Here is a 22001-nt window from a genome sequence, read left to right as displayed (position 1 = left end):
ATAATTTTAGTTGTGAGTCCAGGGGAGCACAGATGGGACAAGTTTTTGTCTTGGCCCTTTAGGTTGACACATTTCACCTCAGTTCAGAATCTTATTTCAGAATGTATTTAAGCAATGCCTACAATAATACTTTTATTATAATTATTTGAGACAGAATCAAATGACATTTGCAGATTCATGCACTATGCAAGGGAAATTAAACCTAATATGGGATTTTCTTTTTATTGGTATTTGCTTTTGGCAAAAGCAGTTTTAAAATCTGAACCCATCTAACACTATTTGAAATGATCTACATTTTTAGCCAAGATGGAATTAATCTGTTCATTTGGTAAGCATGATGGTGAATCCCAAACTGGAAATGTGCAGACCTTTTCATGTTAAAAATTGTTGACTTCGAATGCAGCCACTTTTCTTCCTCCTTCCTATTTTGTGGCAAATTGTTATTTTGTTGTTGTAAGCTTTTTGTGTTTCTGAAAGGGCAAAAACTGTATAGTGTTAATAAAGATAATGTAAAACTATACTTGATTAAAAGCCCCAGAATACCAGTGGTACAGAGTTATTAGAGGTATAAACATTTTTTTCATGTATTATTTAAAAGGAAAGATTGATATTATAAAAGACTGCTTACAATACAGGACCAGTCTTTGTCCCTCCATGTACTACTCTCCATTCTCCTAGTTCACCTGCACTAAAATTTTCAGTATGGCCCTCTACTTGTAATTGAAATGGAAAGCTGTGACAGTCTTTCCTGCTAGCAAATCAGAAAGTATGTGAGATTTATCCTTCATTTCATTTCTTAGCCCACTGACTAATTTTATCCAAACACCCACATCCTTCTCCTTTATCCCATTGCCAACTAGTCTGAAACCAAAATAAATGCACTTTTTGTATAAAAGCTGAGCTATGTATGAAAATTCAGTAGATATATTTACAGCACATACTTCGCCAATGCAGTTGCAACCCTGATGGTTTGCACAAGATGCTATTTTTTTTCATTCCAGGTAGTTTATTTTTAACAGTTTTAACAGTTTATTGTGCAAAATTCAAAGTTTCATGCAAACTACCTCTTCATGCCTGCACCTTCTTGCTGTTTCTAAAGTTCAACAGAAATGGTCATATTGTTTCCTTTTGCTTATTAAATTTATTTAACCTCTTTTAGGCAATTCCAAAGGAATGTCTGCACAATGAATCAAGGGGACTTGATTGGATCAGATTTGATCAGAACACAATGAATGAAAGCTTGCATACCGCTAGAATAGTACTATATGGTTGTTCAGCACTCAGTATCCAGAAAGATGCTTCATTCTGTTAGCATGCAAATCAGTTGTCTGAATACCTTCAGCATGTTATAAATGATGAACTGTGCACATTAAACCTATGCCGCTCCTGATGTAGAGGATTTCTTTGATTCTGGACATACAATGTCCTACAAGCTGTAAAACCTGAACACAATTATATCTAATGTGATATAATTAAAATACTCAAAATTTCTCTTTCAAAGCAGATGCCCTTGTATGTGCCCAATGCCTACCTAACAAGTTGAAAGTCTGTAATATGAAGACCTGCAGAATTAACCGTAAAGGAATCTGTACTGGCACCATTATTTATAAAGGTACAAAAATGCTAATTTCAAAGATAATATTTAGATTTGCTAAAATTGTTCGTTTTTGCTTGTCACATTCTTACAATGGTGATTGATTACTAGGTTTTTGCTTGGCTCTCCAATTTAGTTTTAATGATATGAAGGAAAATGTACCTCAAAAAGACTGATGTTAATTAACTGGAGATGTGGGCACTGACAAACTTCCAGACTACCATTGGAAGAGTATCGAAGCAACGTTCACCATGATATAAGCTTATTCAATGAAATTGGCAGAATACTGCAGAATTTCGCAATCTTCTGTCTTGTCAGACTTTTGTGTCATTCTACAATACAATGCCAAAGCTAATATCAGTTTTTTTCTGCCCTAGATGAGCACTTTTTTGTTCAAGCTGTAGGTAGATCACTTATTGCCCAACCATACACTTAAATCAGCCTCTGAAATGTGGAAGCCTTCAAAGATATTGGGACAATATCTTCCAGAATGCACAATTATAAATCCTAGGAATTGTAATCTCATTGATATCAGATTCAAGAAGGAAGGCCTAAAGGAAGGGGACATAATGCCATTTGTTCATCATTTCTCAGCCTCATTGTATATTACAATGTGCATATCTTATCAAATGTTTGAAGTAGCCATTGGTCATAGGTTCCATAGACAGTGTACTAACTAGAGAGGCTGAAGTTTTAAATACAACACTTAAGAAACATCATGTTTCCTATGGTGCAGAGAAGATGCTGATTGAGGCCGTTTATCCTCCCTTTTATTGTCCCAAAGGTGATTTTTCAAGAGGCATCTGGACTCTCTGGTTTTTCTTTGAGGATGTTTCACTTCTCATCCAAAAAGCTTTTTCAGTTCAGTTCAAAGAAAAACCAGAAAGTCCAGTTGCGTCTTGAAAAAAGCACTTTTGGAACTACCATGAGCTGGATGACTGAGAATCTCCATAAATTCCCTCCTAGTGCCATTCTTGCAAGAAACACAATCATCTGCCTTAACAGGACAATAAAAGACATCAGAAGGAAACTATAAAAACACTTTAGACTGAAAGAAATTTCAGTAGACTGTCCCTTCCTCATCTCATTTGTTAAACTGAAGCATAAAGTTACAGAATCAATACAGAGTAAATGAAAAATGGTTTGTCTGTTTAGAAAGGGATCCAATATCATGTCAACCATGCTTTTTACTTTTTTCACTGTAACTTGCTACACCCCAGTCTAATTTAGAGAGTCTCCCACAGTTAAAGAAACAGTTAAATTTATATCAGCCATGTAAGAAACTATAGAAAAAAGGAAGAACACTCAATTCATCTTTCAGTGATTAAGAAGAAACATACATGTGATATTTTGTCCTGAATGATAAAAAAAACCAACAGCCTGAAACCTGATTTATCTATAATCATAAATAGGACAGGTAGAACCAAGAGAGATTTGCATCAAGTCTACTGCACCATTTGGATGGGATAATAAACGGTTAAAAAAATTGAATTTTGAATTCAGCACGAATATGATTGGCATTTGATATAGAGTAGTTGCTGGATATCTTTCACAATGGCTTCCTTCATCCCCTCCCCTACCAATCTATATATCAAAGACCTGCATTCTTATCTTCTTACCTGAACCTGCTTCCAGTTCTAATTTTGTATAGAGAAGCTTGACAGATGGATTGCTTAGCTAAATATGAAGTACTTGTGTTTTGTGGATTATATTTAAAAATATTTTTATTTTCCTCCTCTGCATTCTTTGTTTTAGGAGATGTAGCTGTTGACAGAATTTTAGCCTGCAAATTAAAGACGGAAACGAAGTGTGACCTCAACCTATATAATGTTATAGAAGATAGCCGCTATGAGGTTAAATGCTGCAATAATCGTGATTTATGTAATATGGACTTTGCAATAGTCCATGGAAAGTAGCCACAAGATCTCCTAGGAAGAAATTGGTTTCCTCTCTTATATTCTTCCTCTCAAGTTTGATAGTTGAATTGGGGACATCAGGGGGAAGAGGATTTAATTCTATGGATGCAACCATCTACTTGCCTTTTTTAACTCCACTCCTTCATCCCTGCCACAGATCCCTTTGCATTGAAAGTATAAAATTCATTCAACCAGAGCTAAGCAATTAGTATCTAGAATTGAATTCTGATATTGTACTTTATTTTATTTTTAAATATATCATCTTTCAAAACATAGTTTTTCCAGTTCAGGAATCACCATTCTTTTAAAGGGGAACATTTGCTAATTTATGACACATGGAAAAAAAAATTGGGGAAAAATTCCTCTGTGAAGAGGAGCCTTAAAATAGGCAGTCTTAAAATAGGAAAATATTTTGGTGGTTGTGAAGCTTATGTAATATATTCAAAGTTGTGTAAGAAACAGGCCAGTTACATGATGACAAATTTTAAGTCAGACCCATGCATGTTATGTATATGTATGGATATGTGGATATACTGTACATAGATAAGATTGTATTCCAATATATCAAATTTCAATGCTACAACAAGGAAAATTATAATGGCACTTTTTCAAACATTTAGAAATTGCATCACACTAGACTGACTCAATTAAAAAATCAATAGAAATTAAAAGTGAAAAAGTTCATTCTTTTGTAGAATATCTAGGCCTTTAATAACATTTGAGGAATATTTTTCACAAGGTTCAATTAACATCAAGCTCATATTAGAGAAAATTCTTACACTAAGCACTACAAGTTTTTTCAAAATTCTTCACAAAGTTCTAGAACAGGGATCTGAAACATGACTTGTGTTGAAGCTGGAAAGTAAGGGGGAAGTAATGTGGATTTTAATATATTCTTATATTTCCTGCATGGATAAGTCACCTTCTGAACCCAAAAGCCCTAAAAAAGGACCATAATGTTGTTGTTCTTACAGAAAAATCAACCGGCACTATCACCAATGTAGAAATATTTCTCCAGTGTAGACGGAAAATTAACACACAAGAAAAATGCGTGAGGAATAGATTAGTCAAATTCAGAAGTTTTTCAAAGCAGGCTAATTCATTACAAAAATAAAGTCCAAGAGTCTTCCCATTAAAAATTTCATACTCTCACTATTTAGGGTGCCCAGACAGGAAAAAGAGATTTAAAGTCCAAACTGTCTACGTGTCTTGAAACTTAGTACTTGCAGTTTTTTCTCCCCTTCATTCTGATGCTTCCCCTAAATCTGTAATCCAGCATTGTGCTTTGCAATCTCTTTCTTGGACTCTCTTTGAAAGAATCTTCTGCTATGGTTAAGATTATTTACATATGATCATCTTAATTACTTTTAATTTACATTAGAATAGAATAGAACAGAACAGAACAGAATAGAATAGAATAGAATTCTTTATTGGTCAACTGTGATTGGATGCACAAGGAATTTGTCTTGGTGCAAATGCTCTCAGTGTGCATAAAAGAAAAGATACATTCGTCAAGTCAAGAGTCAAGAATTAATAAAGCTGAATTAATAAAACATTATATAAAGTGATAGTTTTATCACATCTACTTCTGGTTTTTGTTCCATCTAAGACACTGCTTCCATCTAATTTTCCTGACCATTGAAAATATATTAATTCTATGTATTTAATGCCTTAATTTGTCCCTTGCCAAAGGGCAAAAACGAAACAGAGAATTTCTACAGTAGTAGCTTATAGTGCTGTTGGCCATAGTTATGGCACTATTTCACCACAGCAAGCAGGGTGTTTTTATTATAGTGGTACCCAACATGAAGATTGGATGATGTTATAAATTGCCAGGCCAGAATCCCACAAAGACACTATATTATTGAATCAAGCTGTGCACTGTCAAAAAAAATTGATGGTTCTCCTGTGAACTGGTTATGTTGAAATGAGTATTCCTCTGTAATTTGCTAGATTTTTTTTAGATTACTGTCAAAAGCCTAGTCATGATAGGCTGATGACCGTGTCATTTCTAGCAAATACATTACGTCTGCTCATGTATATTTTCTGCCAAGACAGACAAATAGTGACAGCCCTCATGTCACAACTGTATGCAATCTGCCCTCACTCTCTCAGCTTTCAACATTTTCACCAACTCCATTGTTTTTATTCACAACTTATTTCCCAAGGTATTAATTTAGGCTTTAAAAAAAATAGAATGCAGTCTTTGTTATTTTCTTGCAAAACTCATGAAGGTCTGTGAGCTCTTTTTCTTTTGACAATGCAAGTTTCAGAACTGAATCTTTTGAATAATTTTGAAATCTGTCAATCTATATAATATGAAGTCTGATACTGCTGTTATAATCTAACCAGATTGAAAACCTGAACATTTGCCCCTCCCCTCAAGTATGAATGGAATTAATATTATATAATATATAAGTATAGTTAGTTGGCATCATCACAGATAACTTCATGAGGACATTAAGATTCTTGCTTTATTTCAGAAAAGTAGTGGCAACAGAACATAAGTGGAACATCTGGTACCAATGTTGCATGTATCCCCAGTTCTCTTTGCATACAAAGGAAACAAGTGTGTGGAAGCAGAATAGGGGATTACTGTTTAGCATTTTCCCCTCTGTTGTGCAAATTACTTACAATTTATAGTAATATATTGGAACAATGGAATTTTGCCAACTGCCATGAAAAAAAATATTGATATTAAACAGGGGGTCACATCACAAAAAAAGCTTTATTAAACTTCCAGTTTACTAAACTTTTTTCCTTGGTTCTCTATGTTAATTGTATAAGTAGTAGCATGTACAACTTTTTTTAAAATATAGTTTTATTAAAAAAAATATACTAAAATTATAACAAAAAATAACATATTATGGTTACCCAGTTAGGAGATTCTATAGTCTCCTAGTCTTTTTGGTGAAAAGTGATTGGTTATAAAACAACTGGCTGGAAAGAAATTCTAATTAGAATTCAATAAATTCTAATTAACTAGGATTTATTTGAAACCAATTCAAGTCCTGGAGATAGGAGACCTCATAAATTGGGGCTACTAATAGATAGTATTCCAACTTTTGACGAAACTAGAAGAATTGTTCCTTGTTAAATTATCCCATTAATTAGTAGGCATGTAACTTGAGGACATATTTTGAATTATTGGATGGAAAAAACTTCTTGCTAGTTGTGTGAGACTAGTGTGGATTCTTGAAATTCCTATCCTATTCACTTCACAGTATAACATACCTGCTGCCTTCTCTCCAACCAGCAGGGAAAATTTCCTTCTCCATTCACAAATCTTTGAAATTTTTACTCCAGTAAAATAACTAGTAACCATATGGATATACACAGACACATTTATCCTATTAGCCCACAGGTACAATGGTAGCATTAATATTGTTAAGCCACTGAACTCAATGGCAGTGAATCCCTTGCTCTTGAGCAGTTTGGTCAGTGATTGCAGTCTCTCTTTCTCACATCCGTGGAGAGGTAGTTTATTTTAAACACATGGTAGTTTATTTTAAACACATGGAGTGGTTTCACTCTTGGCTACTTGATTTCTTCTGAGCCTCCTCTTTGTTGGCTCATCCAAATACAGTCTCTTCTTCCTTTTCCTTCTCAGCTCTGTAAATACAGTCAATCCCCAACCAACACACACCAAGTCGGGTGTTGAAACTTGCTATTGGCTGAGTGTGACAATTGAACCAAATCCCATGATACCAACAGTTGATCTCCTCATTTTGTAACCACTGAATTGTTGCTCCTGTGTCCTCCCTATTTTTCTCTCTCTGTCTCGTTCCTATCTCTTTATCCCATTAAGCTGCTTCTTTACTGTAGGCAAATCATGTCTCTCTTTCTTTTCTTACCCATGACTTCCAAGTTAACCTTCTTCTGTTTTTCTGCTCCCCCCCAGACAGTTATTTATGTCTCAGAAAATGCCTTACACCAGGGATGTCCAACTGGTGGCCCATGGGCCAGATGTATCACGCACAGATCATACCTACCCCAGCTCTGTGAATGGGGAAAACACCATGAAACATCATGTGATGGCAACATGACTCAGCAAGTTTGACATCTGTGCCTTACACCCTTAACTCTACAACAGGGGTGTTCCTGATATAAGGGTAAAAAAAAAAATCAAAATGGCAATTATAACTATCTGATCATAACCCCAATCCCTTTTAATGTGCATCATACATATGGGACACCCAAACAAAGATTACACCTGCCATCTTGACTTTTTTTTTAAAACATAGATACATTCTCCATGGACAGTCTTTGTATCCTTTCCAACACCCAGCATTTTTCTCAATTTTTCATAAAAAGAAGTCTCCTCCTTTCCAGAAGTACCCAGGTCTGAATTTCTTGCAAGCTAAATGTTTTTTACTAAAAAGCCCTGTAGCTTTTCCCATGAATTCTTTACATTTATTTATTTCTATTCTGTTCCCTCCACTTCTGATTCTTTCCAATTACATGGCCCTAAGCTATTATTTTTTACATCCAGCCTTTTTTGTCTAGCTTTTGCAAATCATAACCACTTTCTACCAAATCTATTTATTTCCCAATTCTACTGCAAATCTCTGAGTTACAATATAATACTGTGAATGCAGGCTATTAGGAATAAATGGGGATAGAGACATCTTGGAACAATGGATTGGCTTCATTTTCCTCTGGGCTCAGTTTGAACAATTGGTTTGAAATATAGCCCACAACAAGGGAAAGATGCTATTTTGGCTCCTGAATTGTGTTATTTCTTACATGTTCTTCATAAAACTGGCTCTGGTTTCAACAAAATTGAGGATAGGCCTTTATAGATGGATGGCTCTTCCAAGTATATGCCCAAGTATATCTCCCTTTGACCCTGGCCTAGAGGAAGAAGTTGCTGCTGGTTATGGAGTTTTAACTCTGTGATTGATTGATTGATTGATTGATTGATTCATTCATTCATTCATTCATTCATTCATATTGTATGCTGCTCATTTTGCAGAGGCAACTCTAGCGAGAAGGGACTTATTTGGAGACTCCTTGAGGTAACTGTACTCTATCTCACTCTTTTTTAAATCAACCAAACTGATTTTATGAATACAAAATTTCTTGCACGGTCGAGAAAGATCTCAGTATTCTGTCCACTGATAGAAGACTATTTACTGTGCATCAGAATCTTATTAAAGAACAAACCTGCTCCATGTAATATTGGAGATAACATGGAACCATCAGGATAAACTAGTATTTTAGGAATCCACCCAATCCCCATTTAATAGCTTCCCAAATAAGTGGCCATGAATGTGACTTAGAACAGCACCTTTCATTATTCACTCAGTTTTTCAAAGAATATTCTGAATTTCCCATTTCTTCCTAAGGTTTAAATCAGGCAAATACTACCAATAGTGATATTATTCTCTTTATGCCCCTGTAATGGCAAAGAATTTCACTGTGGACTGGGCACATTTTAAAAAGTCTGTAACTCTGATCTGCAACGCAAATTTTCTGGACGCAAGCAGCTCTAAAAGGATAGGAATCTAAGAAAGACTTTTCTAGAGCAGAACAAACTACATCTAGTAATCAACCAGACATCAGCAAGGAGACCAGAAATGAGAGATGGCGTACTAGTACTCCCTTCTGTTGATACTAAGATGCTGATATTGGTAATGAACATCTGGTCCTGTGCATAATATATAACCCTCATAACTACAAATTATTCATAGTTATGTCCTGACATATTTATGAACATACTGCCTTTTAGGTTAAGCAGCATTTCTGCACACACACAACTCAAGTTGCACTCAGTTCCAGGAAATACATTTACATTATATTTTCAAAGTTCTAAAACAAGCAGAACATTGACACTTTCTGGATTTAAAGAGAATTGTATTAGTAATTCTTGACAGCAGGCTACGGATACCAAACTCAGACATAGGGTCTTTTCCTCTCTGGATTCTGAGCAACAGAAAGAGCAATGGATCCTTCATCTCTCTTCCAGTGAAACCTTTAAGAAAAACACCAAGCAAAAGTAAAGAATGATGCATAGCTGTCAGAATTTTAATTATAAGCCATAACATAGTACTTTTCCCAACCTAGTTAGAAATTCTGAGAATCACAATCTAGATGTACACATCACATCTGGATGTACAAGGTTGGGAAGGTTGATCTAACAAGTATAAAATCTAAACCTTCTAAAATAGTCATAGAGCTAAGCCATTAAAAATATTTTTTCAGTACAGTTTCAAAAATTATTATCAGTTAATAAAAAGTTTAGTATTATTTTGAGTATGCTACAAATTTTATAGTGTAGCTTCAAAGTGCTCCTCTACATCCTCCTCCAAATTTAATTACAAGTAATTGAAGCAATAAAATCAAATAATTTGGGTGCTCTGGGAAAATGTCATTACTTTAATTACATAGAAAGTTGCCAAAAGATATGGAAACATCGTATTGAAATAATTAGAGCAAATTGCCATACCAAAGAAGAATAGATCCCACCAGGAAGCTTGGCTGAATTAAATATTTAGCTAGATTTAACTCAGTTTAACTTAACTGTGATCTCAGTGTTAATTTTCAATCCCTGCAATTGCCTCTACCAACATCAAAGCATATTCAGTAGACTATATGCTTGTTTCAAGAGTCTAAAACAATGAATAGAACCAGGAGGGGGCATGTCAAGAATCAGATTATGTGCTATCAAGCCCTATCTTAATGCTCAGTCTCACCCTTTCTACCATGTACCAGATGCCTCCTCCATTCAGGCCTTGGAGATGTCAATATCAGAAAATAGACTTTCATTAGTTAAAGGGTCTCAGATTTGCTGATTTATAGCAAGACATAGCTAGATCTTACAGAGTAATCTCAAGAGTAATCTCAGATAAAAAATATGGTTCATGAGAGCAGTACAATATGTAAGCAATTCAAGGGACAGATGATATAAGTGACAAAAGGGATGATTTGGGACTCATGTGTCCTGAATATACATAATGTTCATAGTCTGCCTACTTTTTTTCAATGGTACTATTGCATGCTTCCCAGTTAAGTAATTTATTTATTTGATTTATCAATCACTCACAAGATAATAGGTATAAGTATAAACATGAGTAAGAATACAGGAAATAGGTATAAATAAATGGGGACAATAGGACAGGGATGGTAGGCACAATTGTGCATTTATGCATGCCCCTTACAGACCTCTTAGGAATGGGGTGAGGTCAATAGTGGATAGTTTAAGATTAAATTTTAGATTAATAGCACAGAACAGGTATTTCAGGAGATTAAAAAGCCAACACAAATTAGTTTTCTGGAAATTATTCACCAAAAGAATGATATATATTGGATTTGATTCATAGCACATTTGCCAAAGATAGCTTGTTAAAATCAGTGCTTCATTGACCGGGAGAAAAGATTCACGGGTCATTTTAATATGATAGCTATTTCTGATAAATAAATACTTAGTCAGCTTCAGAGGAAAAAATAAATAAACAATTTATTTCAATAGATTTTGCTAAACTAACTTCTGGCAACTTTTGCCTCTGGTCATGCTAAATGGTTAGGCAGTGAATTGTAGATCATCTATGTCCAGAAAGCTGCAAATTTAAAGCCACACATTTTGCAAACCTGCAAAGAAATTATGTAAACCAGATCAAGTCAAGTATTTAGAGATTTGGCATGTACTGGGGGCCAAAGACCTATAAATCCTTTTTGCTTATTACTAGAGTTATCTTCCCTCCCTTTTCTAAATTGTTGAATTGGACATTGGTGAGTGGTGCTGCCAAATCTAGCATTTAAGTTATCTGGATATTTTGGAGCATTGTTCCATAGTAAAGCTTTGTTACAAGACCAAAGTATTGTGAGTAGTTAAACTAATGCTTGTTGGTGAGAGCAGGATTTAGGGAGCTACTGGTACAACAAGTTAAGGGAAGGAAAGCAGATGAAACAAAAGAGATTGTCTTTGATTTCACATTGTTCAGGTAAGAGGGATGCTTTAGTTAGCATGGAGGTACAATAGCCTTGCTTATGCTGAGACAGAGGATTATGGCCTTGGAGAACATTACTGTGCTGAAGGCAGGGGTGGAATTCTACCAGTTCAGACCGGTTCTATAGAACCGGTTATGATTCTGTGCAGTTCAGAGAACTGGAAAGTCATGCCCCTGACTGGCCCCGTCCCTCTCCGCCCACCCCTCTCTTTCCTGCCCAGTCTGTCCTTATCGTGTATGTGCAACACAGTGTGCATGCCCGACATAGCTGACTGTGTTCTCCCCCACCCAGTCACTCTTAAGATATTTCTTTTCTTTTTTTCCCTCCTGATGATCAGCTGTTCCAATGATCAGCTGTGCTCACTGTCTTACTGCTTCACACAGGAGGCTTCCCTGAGGCCCAGAAAGCAAAAAGGGATACTGGGGGAGAGTAGCGGGGGTATAGCGGGGGAAGCTGCTCCCCCTGTGCTCCAGTTTTTGCCTTCCTGGGCCCCAGGGAAGCCTTCTGGGAGAAAAAACAGCCCCCCAGGAGGCTTCCCTGAGGCCCAGAAGGACCAAAAATGGAGCATGGAGGGATGCTGCACACACACACCCGCTCCATTTTTTGCCTTCCTGAGCCCATTTATTTGGCCTCCTAGGAGGCTTCCCTGAGGCCCAGGAGGCCAAAAAAACTGGCAGGGGGCTGAAAAAAAAAAGAAGTCACACCCAGACAGTCACTTGGCCATGCTCACCTGGCTATGCCCACCTGGCCACGCCAACCTAGCCACACCCACAGAACCAGTTGTTAAAATTTTTTAATCCCACCCCTGGCTGAAGGTCTCAACTAGGATGATTGTTGAAGTTCCTGCCAAAACTGCTGCTACATTGGATAGAGTCATAATCTGCAGAACCTTATAGATTAGAAACATGTAAGCTGCACCTGAAGTTCTGTTTATTTTAAGCTTACATTAATAGAAAATAGAAGGTACAATGATGCAGGCATACCTGAGAGTATAAAAATGCATTAGTCAAATGTGGGCAACAACAGATAGATAAAATATTTTACTTACTTAGTTTGCATTGGGACAAGAAGGCTGTCGTCAGCCCTTAAAGTCAGGATTTTTCTATCAATAGTAACAAAAGATGCACCTTCCTAAAATGGAAAAGAGGGAGACTTTTAATTCTTTCTGGATTTAAAATGGAAATGGAGATATAATTTAAAATGTAAATTTAAAATTCACCAGTTTATCTGTATAAATCTTGCCTGTCTCGTTTTCATCTTTGCTCTACTTCATCAATGTAAGCTAATTGTAGATACACAATTAAGCTGGTTGCTTTGGCAACATAGACACATTCTCACTCTTTCCCAATGTCTATTGCTTACAATAATGTGGATAAAAAGTTGGGAAAAATTGCTAGGAAATTTGTTAGTATATTTCTGTCAGTCAGCTACAACATTAAATACCTCCCTTCCCCTTTAGGATGCTCTCATAATTTTTAAATTTGAAAAAAAAAATTCAAAGGATTAAGTACAACCTTCCTAGCTTCATAATAATTTCCTTTTCTACATTTCTCATCTGATATTTGGAAAGTTTTTCAAAACTAAAAGAATAGTTCTCTAAACCCACAGGCGTTGGTGCAGACATTACTAAGAGGGAACCATTAGTGTGGAAAAAGGCCATCTCTATTTCATCAGAGAGGTGTCCTGTCAAGCTAATTCACTTCTGCAAGAACTAAAAGAAGTCTGGCCTGAAGACAGCTGTACCTGAAGGCAAGGAAGATCATCAGCAGTAGATGCTCAGGTTCCTGCCAAGCATTCAGAGAGATACAGTATGTGTCTGGCTACTTTCTCTTTTTCCTACTTTTTGCAAGGAAATTGCGTTCTTTCAAAAGGAGAAAACTGATTGCACATTCAATGCAGTCAGCCTTCAGGTTTCCTATTTTTCATCATTGTGGTTTCTCAAAGAGTCTTTCAGCCATTTGTAAGTTTCTGGTTCAGATTCCAAAGTGACCATCAAGCAGGGGAACTCAAGTACCTTAGATTAGAAAGCTACTATCTTGAGTCAAATGCAATTATTCATGGATGGATGTAGTTTTTGCAGTAACTTTTCTAGAAAACTCCTCCATCTGCATTCTTTTGCCAAGTTTTTAGCTACTGCCTCCATCCATCCATCCATCCATCCATCCATTGTTATTATTACTTTTACTATTATAGAGACTTTTTGCCTTAGGCAAATAAGTGTGACTTTTCTGGGTTTAAGGGCCTCATTCAAAATTAGGGTATGTGGAAGGGGTATGCATTATTATTTTTTGTAGTGATCCTCCATTACTTTGTAATATAAGGGAAATATCAATAAGAAGAATGCATGTGTTGGTTCTGGAGGTTTGTTTGATTTTTTTTAATACAATATTATACATAGCAAGTAAGAAATAAAGCATATATACCATCTGCCATATCCATATATCTGCATTCTTTCCTCTCTCTTCAGTTGTTCCTGGTCCAAATATTACAACCTAAGAGACAACCAAGAAAATATGTTCTTTTTATTTTAAGGTTATGGTTAGTGTATCTACTTTATTAATGTATCTACTTTATTTTAATGGAATAGCATTATACATATGAGAGAATGAACATTACACTTGTTCATTATACAGCTGATATATATAATATTCTTAGAAATAAGAAACTCTCTTATCATAAAGCAGAAATTAAAAAGAAATAGTTCATATACTCTTGTGACACACTTCTTTAAGTTCAGCTAATGCACAATTATTCTTGACTATTCTTGGTTTATGAACTCAATCTATTATATCCAAAATTTCCTCCTTTCAAAGATTCAAAGGATTAGCTTTCGCAGCATTTGTTTTTGCAATAAAGGTTTTCACACTATTTCATTTCCCAGTAACCACACTTACTGTGAGGAGTATTATTACTCCTGTTGTGCATGGAGGCTGAAAATAGCACCCAGTTCATGGCACAAGACTTGATATCATGCAAAATATCCCCAACTGATCTTCAGAGCTTTATTAGCTGAGAGAGTTTGTTCAGAATAGGAGATCTTGATTTAGACAGTTTTAAGTTTGGGAATCCCAAAATATGGCTTCAGATTTGTTTAAAGACACCGCTCCCCCTTTAAGAGGTTGTTGTAATCATTGGATATTTTCCATTGTTTCATTTCCTTAATTCATCTTGCTGCAACAAGGAGGTTTTCAACACAGGTGGCTCTGGCACAATGGAAAATTTCCAGGAACATCGTTGGAGAACTAAGAAAGAACATACTGTAACTTGCTCTTTGGTGGATCTGAAGTAACATCTGGTACTGTTTTTAGTACAAACAGAAATTAAGAGGAAAACGTACCAAATACAGCACCAAATGATGTGTTAGGGGTTAGAGATCTAAATCACGCAACAACTCCATTGAAATTATATCTTTCCCTAAAAGAAACTATGTTTCAATTCTTTCAAACTAAAATTATTTTACATACAGATTTTTTTCAAACCAAAACTGTGGCCAGATAACAGATCTATATATTTTATTTTGACTTTACTCCAATGGCTGTAAAACTCATTTCTCCTAGTTTTTAAAGAATATTGAAATCAAATTTTATTTTATTGATCTTTCAGCCCCTAGCTAAGTTTTAACAGCAAGTACAATAATACAAACATATTTGTGATGTAGTATCATCCAGACTAGACAGCAAGCTTTGTGTAAAGGTTAAGGCCATTAGTTCTAATCCCACATTGGCACAAAGCTGGTTGGATGACCATGGCAGTCACTTTATCTTAGCCCTAGGAAATAGGCAATGGCAAACCACTTCCGAAAAGTCTTGCCAAGAAAAATAAAGGGACTTGTCCAGGCAGTCCCAGAGAATTGGACACAATTTAATAGAAGGACCAAAATATCAAACTGATGTTTTATCCAGTGCCTTGAGGCTCTCAGGATCTGGATGAGGCAGAACAGATGAAGACTACTCCCTAGCAAGCTTTCTATTGAAATAGTGTCATTGCTGGCAAATACTATCCTGAAGGAACAAGTTTACAGTCTGGGCATCCTTCTTAATACATAGCTGCTGCTGGCATGGGTATAAGTTGTGATTAGAGAGATCTTTACCAGCTTTGGTTAGTGCAGTACATAGTTTTTTTTTACCAGATACAAGCACATCTCAATACAACAACACATTTAGACTACTACAATGTGCTTTTCCTTGGGCTACCTTTAAAGAACACTCAGAAACAGCGCTGAGCTCAAATGTAGTGGCCAGTATGCAAACTGGCACTAATTCCTGGGAAAACTGCAATATATCATAAGATTGCCAATGTACTAGTTACTGATTAGTTTCTGAGGAAAATTTAAAGTGCTGGTTATGATCTATAAAATATTTTATGGCTTATGGCTTGACACCTGTACATCTACAGATCTACCTGCTCCAACCTATCCAGACTAGACCAACCTATCAGGTTATCTAGAAAAAACTACTCCTAGTTCCCCACTTGTAGGTAGGGAAGAAGCCAGGGGGCTGTAGCATCTGGGGTCTCTCTGCAGTGTTCAGACTGGTATCACCCCTGCTTTCACTCAATAAGAAGCCGAAGATTGAGCTGTTTCAGATTTCAAATTCTAATCCGTGTAGTTGACCTTTCCTTTATTTTTCTTGTTTTATTTTTTGTTAGACTTTATTGTAATTAAAAATACAATAGAAATAAAGGTCAGAAAGTAAAGGGGAAAAGTCAAGAAGGGGAGAGGGATACAAGGTAAAAAGAAAAAGAAAAAAGCACTGATTTCTGATTGTTTTCAGTGCAGTAGAATAGTCTATTTTTCTTGAGAGTCTTTTTGTTATTGGGATTAGGGAATTAACAAATCAACAGTAGATAAATTTACCTGTTTCTATCTTTATATAGATGTAATGGTATGTGAGATTGACTTTGAAAAACCAGGCAAAGAGAGGCTGCCCACAGATAAGAGGCAGTGTAGCAGAGGTAGTATTCAGCAGGTTCTAACCAGTTTTGGAGAACCGGTAGCAGAAATTTTGAGTAGTTCGGAGAACCTGTGATAACCTTCCCCCAGGAGTGGGAAGGGAATGGAGATTTTGCAGTATCCTTCCCCTGGAGTAGGGTGGGAATTGAGATTTTGCAGTATCCTTCCCCTGCCACGCCCAGCAAGCCATATCCACCAAGCCATGCCATGCCCACAGAACCAGTAATAATTTTTTTTTTGAATCCCACTACTACAGCATAGTCACAACTTCATAGTGGGTGGAGCAAAAGGTCCTGGAGGGACATTCCCTAAATTATCAGGTTGTAAAGGTGATGGTGACTTTCAAGATTCTGTTAATGTAGCTTGACAATAAAGTTGAATTATCTTATAGAGCCATATTTCCTGTTTGGTCCTGGGGTGAAATTCAACCACCTTGCCCCAGCTCATTTGAATAGGTAAAAAAATAGCCCCTGGTTGCTATTACTTTTATACCAGCCACGCCCAAAGCCATGCCAGCAGAGCAGGTAGGGAAAAAATTTGAATTTCATCCCTGGTCTGGTCTACCTGGTAATAGGCCAATGGAAGAGGAGGGTCAGCAGGTGAGACTGGAGGTTAGATTGCAGATAAGGATTAGTAGTTATACTTTAATTAGGCATAAGGAGACATAATGTGAAGTGTGATGGGAGGAAAAAATATTCTTCTGGAAACCAAAATCTACAGGTAATATTTACTAACTGTAGATACTATGCACCTAGATTTGGGAGAGGCGGGCAGGGAGGGTGGGAGAGAGGGAAAGAGAAGCAAAATGTCTTGGTCAAAATAAATCTCTCAACACAATATACTTTCTTCAGTTATAAGAGACTCTTATTTGATCATTCTAGTTCAGAATTAAAAATTGTTTTTTAACCTCTGTTTCAAAGTTGTCTCCAAAAAGACTCAAGGTTTGTTTCAGAGCTATATTTTCTTGGCAATCATTCAGCCGATCTTGCAAAGAAAAAGGATCCATGACTGTAACATCATTTAGTGGAAAAGGAATTGCTCTTAAGATTTCACCTACAAACAAATAAAAAACAAAGAGAAAAGAGAACAAAGATATTGAAAAAACAGTGTTCTATATTGTAGTTTTTTTATTTTCTATGATTCAAACCTATTAAGAGAAAATTGTAACACTGAAAGTAGTACAAATAAAGGAGAATATTTGTAGCTCAGGGTTGAAATGAAGGGTCCTTGGTGCTCTCTGAGCTGAGATGTTTCATTAACCAAACTAGGTAAAAATTCATTGGGTAATGAAATGTTGCAAGAAAACAATCCAGCTCAAAGAGCACCAAGGACTCCTCCTTGAAAGTAGTTTGATAGTATCTAGAATGAGAGGTGGTGGGTTCCCCTTCATTGTGTGTGTGTGTGTGTGTGTGTGTGTGTGTGTGTGTGTACAAAACACACACACATATAATCTATCTATCTATCTATCTATCTATCTATCTATCTATCTTTCTTTCTTTCTTTCTTTCTTTCTTTCTTTCTTTCTTTCTTTCTTTCTTTCTTTCTTTCTTTCTCAGGGGGATGAATACACAACAGAATAGAATTGTTTAAGACCCAGACTCTTTCCCTTTCAAATGATAAGAATGAACTTTTGAACACTGGGTATTCAAAAGGAATTCTTTACTGGAAAGGAAGATATCCAGGTGATATTCAAAGTAAGGTCTAATATGCCTCCTGGCATGTGGCTTAGATAAAGTGAGTTAGAACCCTCCCCTTAGTCCGGTGTGGATTTCATCAATACAAAGAAGTAACATGTTAATTTCCCCCACCCCTTTTTTTTCTGGGAACATAGTTGAAAAAAGCTTCCCAGGGTTTCTTTCGAAGCTGGAATTTTTATGGCCCCTTCTCCTCTTGCTATCTCTCCAAGAGGTGACAAGTTTCCAGGCTTCTGGGCTCCAGTCCCCAGTTGTAAATCATGTGCAAGTTATACAGATTCAATACGTAAAAAAAGGATTACTTGTATCAATCCTCTCCTCTTCTTCCATTGAAGAATGGCAGATACACAGATCTGACAGAATTGTTTAGTGTTTTTCCAGAATGTAAGAAATATGTATACATTACAGGAAAGCAGATTTCAACTTCAACTTGACAGCAAAAAGAATTTCCTAATAAAAGCAGTTCAGCAATGTAGCAATTTGTCTTTGGTAGTCCCTTCTTCTCTCAGCCTATATAAACAGCCTATTTAAACAGAGCTCTTTTAGGAATGCAGTAATAGTGGGTTCCATCATGAGACAGGGAGCTGGTCTAGACAATCTCCACATTTCCTTCCAATTCTAACATTCCATGATTTTCCAAGTGTGTGACTCTTTTATTATATAGCACAGCTCTGGGAAACAGAATGAGTTGAAAAATTAAATATTATTTTCCAAAACTTGTTGCTCTAAATACTGCTGTCCACAGGCTGGTTTTCTTTTACGGCTAAAGAGCATTTAAAAAGCAGCAATGGATGATTCAGTGTGATTTGTTATGTATGCTTAATGTTAAACATAGTGAATCTTATTTCTATTCTTTCTATTGTTTAGAGCTACTTGGGGGGTACTGTTATCAATTGTGTGTTGGAACTGATTCATAACAACTTGTGAAAGCCAATTTTACATTTTCAGGAAATTTATGTACCAATTTAGAACAGAGCTGAGCCCCAACCAATGTAAATGAGTATTAGCTTTTAACTGTTTTATGAGTAGAGAAATCTGTCCACTCTCTTGTGTCTTTTATATTTATAACAGTTGTCCCATCCATTAATCTATTATTCACTTTGTTGTGGAACTCCCTCTTTCTTTACTCCTCAAAAACCATGGGAATGCTTTCATAATATGTCCTTGGGATGCTTTTTCAATAACGGCCCAGACATGATAAAGAAAAATATTGAGTATCTCAGTGGTATCCCAAGTGTTCATTAACAACATCCGCTTCTAATTTCAGTAGTATAATTGGCTGGGTGGGGTGGAGACGGGGGAATGATATTGCATTTGTTTTCAGCCTATTGTGAAGTTTCTGCTATTATAGTATAATAACACTGCCTAATTGCTGCAACTTATTTTTCCTATGATAACTTCTTATACAATATTTTAAATGAAGGAGGTTGGTGACTGAAAACTGATGGAAGTAAATCAAAAATAAGTTTATATTTGGAAGTTAGGACAAAGAATTATGATTCACATTACAATGCATATCTCATAAAGATCAATAATCTGTTGCTGGGTATACTCTCTCATTTTTATTATTTTACTATTTTGAGTTTTTATTTATTCCAGTGGTGGGCTTGGTGGGAACTCTGCAAAAGCCTTTAGAGGAGTATTATGCCCTACAAAATTCATTTTATGTACTCAGCTTTATTTGTATTCTACAATATATTATTTGCATTTTGTAATAGAATGATTAATTCTGGGGACGAAATCACAACACATTCACAATCTAAAATAATTTACAGTGAAAATACAAAAGTAGAAGTTCTAATCTGGGATGCTAAATATTTTCATATGAGATATTAGGGGTCTGGAGGCTCAACTGTATGATGAATGGTTATAAGAACTAGGTATATCTAGTCTAACAAAAAGAAGGACTAAGGGTAATGTAATAGCAGTCTTCCAATACTTGAGGGGTGTCACAGAGGCTCAATCTATTACCCAAAACATTTAAAGCAGGACAAAAAGTAGTGAATAGAAGATTATTAAAGAGAGATCCATCGTAGAATTAAGGAGAAATTTCCTGACAGTGAGAACAATTAATCCGCGGAACAGCTTGCATCCAGAAATTGTAGGTGCTTCACTAGAGACTTTCAGGAAGAGATTGGACAACCATTTGTCCAGAATAGTATAGGATCTCCTGATCAAGCAGGGGGTTGATTAGACTTCAAAGGTCCCCTCCAGCTCTGTTATTCTGTCTATAACTTCTGCAATTTCTATTTTTTAATGCTAAACGGCACTCATATTTTCACTATATAAATTGTCAAAAAGGCAGCAGTACACTTGCTCAAGATGCTATGGAAATTTGGATATCTTCAGAAGCCAAGCATGCTCTTCTCTATTAAACTACAACTGCTTCCCAAAATTTTCCAGTTCCCAAAATGAATCCAGATTTTCTTAAACTGCCAAGGCTGCTAGAATCATATGAAACACTGAGAATATGCTGTGAGTGTTCTCACAATAGCAACTGGCTAAAAGAGAAGCATGCTAAATGCCTGCTAAAATTACAGTACACATTTGCACCTTTGTTCTTTGTTGAGGTTGTGAGGAATCAGAAGTAGTAACACTTTCAAGCAAAGTAGTAGATAGAAATTTTTATAGTCAGGTAGGGCAGAAAGACTTCCAACAGAAAGAGAAGTGTCTGGGGATACATTAGCACCACACTGACACCTATCCAGTTCATAATATAGTCACCTGTCCAAGTATTCATAAGGTTATGAAGGAGACATGCTAGGAGAGTAGAACAATATTGTGACTCTAAGGCTATACTTCCATTGATACATTCTTGATAAGCTCAGGAGACCTTGCACTATCTGTTTACCTTCAGGCCAAATCTCTCTCTCTATCTATCTAAGGAGGTCCTTGGACAAAGTGCAATGCTGAGTGTGAGAAGTGTGAGAAGACTGCTGTCACTAAATAGGTACAAATACATCTGGAAGGAACCAGGCACAAGTGGCAATGGAGAAACAGTGGAAGAGTATGCAGGTTATGGCTACTCTATAGTAGTAGCCTTCCTACTTTAATAGGAGGATGTCTCTTGATTTTCCCCTCATTAATGATTTTAGAATTAAATCTTTGCCAGCCTATTTCAAATCACTCAGAAGTCAACCAGAAGTTCCCAGCTTATCCTCTGCCCACCAATGAGCCAAGTTACTTCATGCCCAATGTACAAAACCATCCTTATAGCATTCCCAAAAATAGCTATCCAAAGAGGACCTTACAGATCTTTAAGGACCTAAAGGGAAGAGAACCCACCATTCTTTTAAGCTGACATTAAATAGATTGGTTAAAAAGGGAAGGTATAGAAAGAGGATAAAAACAAAGCCCATTTTCTCTGGTAATGGATAGAGAAATCAACGTAGAATTTTGCAGGAATGGTATAATCACTGTTTTTGCAATTGTATGGAGCATGAAGGATTCCCCTGCTGTTTGGGACTTAGACATAATGATGACTGTGGCTTGGGACAACTGAAGATCTCAATCTGCCTGCTGCGTTTAGCTTGGAAAATAATCATTCTCCCTTTCTCTGGCACATATTTCATTGCTGTACAGAGAAAAAAGGCTACTTTCCCCATGCAATATTAATTCCATTTAGAGAAATATTAAAAGAAAGCAAATGATAAAAATGCAAGAAAAATACAATTAGTTAAGCTTTAAAATTATTATTGTTTGCTGGATGAAAAATTATTTTAGTTCCAAAGTCATCTTATATCACCTGGATTGGGTTTTCCAGTTTGATACTCCATTGAACTGAAAAATCTGAAATAAAAAAGGTTAACAATTGTAAAATCCATCTTCTCTCACTTAGGATTGTATAGAGAGAAACCCCTGAACTAACGGTGGAATCCCTGTGATAAAATTATCAC

At 36.2% G+C, this 22001-nt stretch overlaps 1 protein-coding gene across 1 annotated transcript in view; it reads right to left on the bottom strand.

Annotated features, from left to right (window-relative positions):
- Positions 1-8886: 8886 nt before the first annotated feature.
- The window catches only part of HAAO (3-hydroxyanthranilate 3,4-dioxygenase), a 34385-nt gene continuing 21270 nt past the window's right edge, over positions 8887-22001 (bottom strand). The window contains exons 6-10 of the mRNA XM_026695387.2: positions 21851-21894; positions 17319-17464; positions 13884-13952; positions 12509-12591; positions 8887-9484 (exon numbers count right to left, since the gene is read on the bottom strand). Of these exons, the coding sequence (XP_026551172.1) occupies positions 9406-9484; positions 12509-12591; positions 13884-13952; positions 17319-17464; positions 21851-21894 (421 nt within the window). The 3' untranslated portion in view covers positions 8887-9405. The remainder of the gene's footprint in view (positions 9485-12508; positions 12592-13883; positions 13953-17318; positions 17465-21850; positions 21895-22001) is intronic.

This window comes from Pseudonaja textilis, chromosome 1, assembly GCF_049901715.1.
Source record: "Pseudonaja textilis isolate UNSWEBS1 chromosome 1, rPseTex1.2, whole genome shotgun sequence".
NCBI lineage: Eukaryota > Metazoa > Chordata > Lepidosauria > Squamata > Elapidae > Pseudonaja > Pseudonaja textilis.
This window is presented reverse-complemented; position numbering and strand designations above follow the sequence as displayed.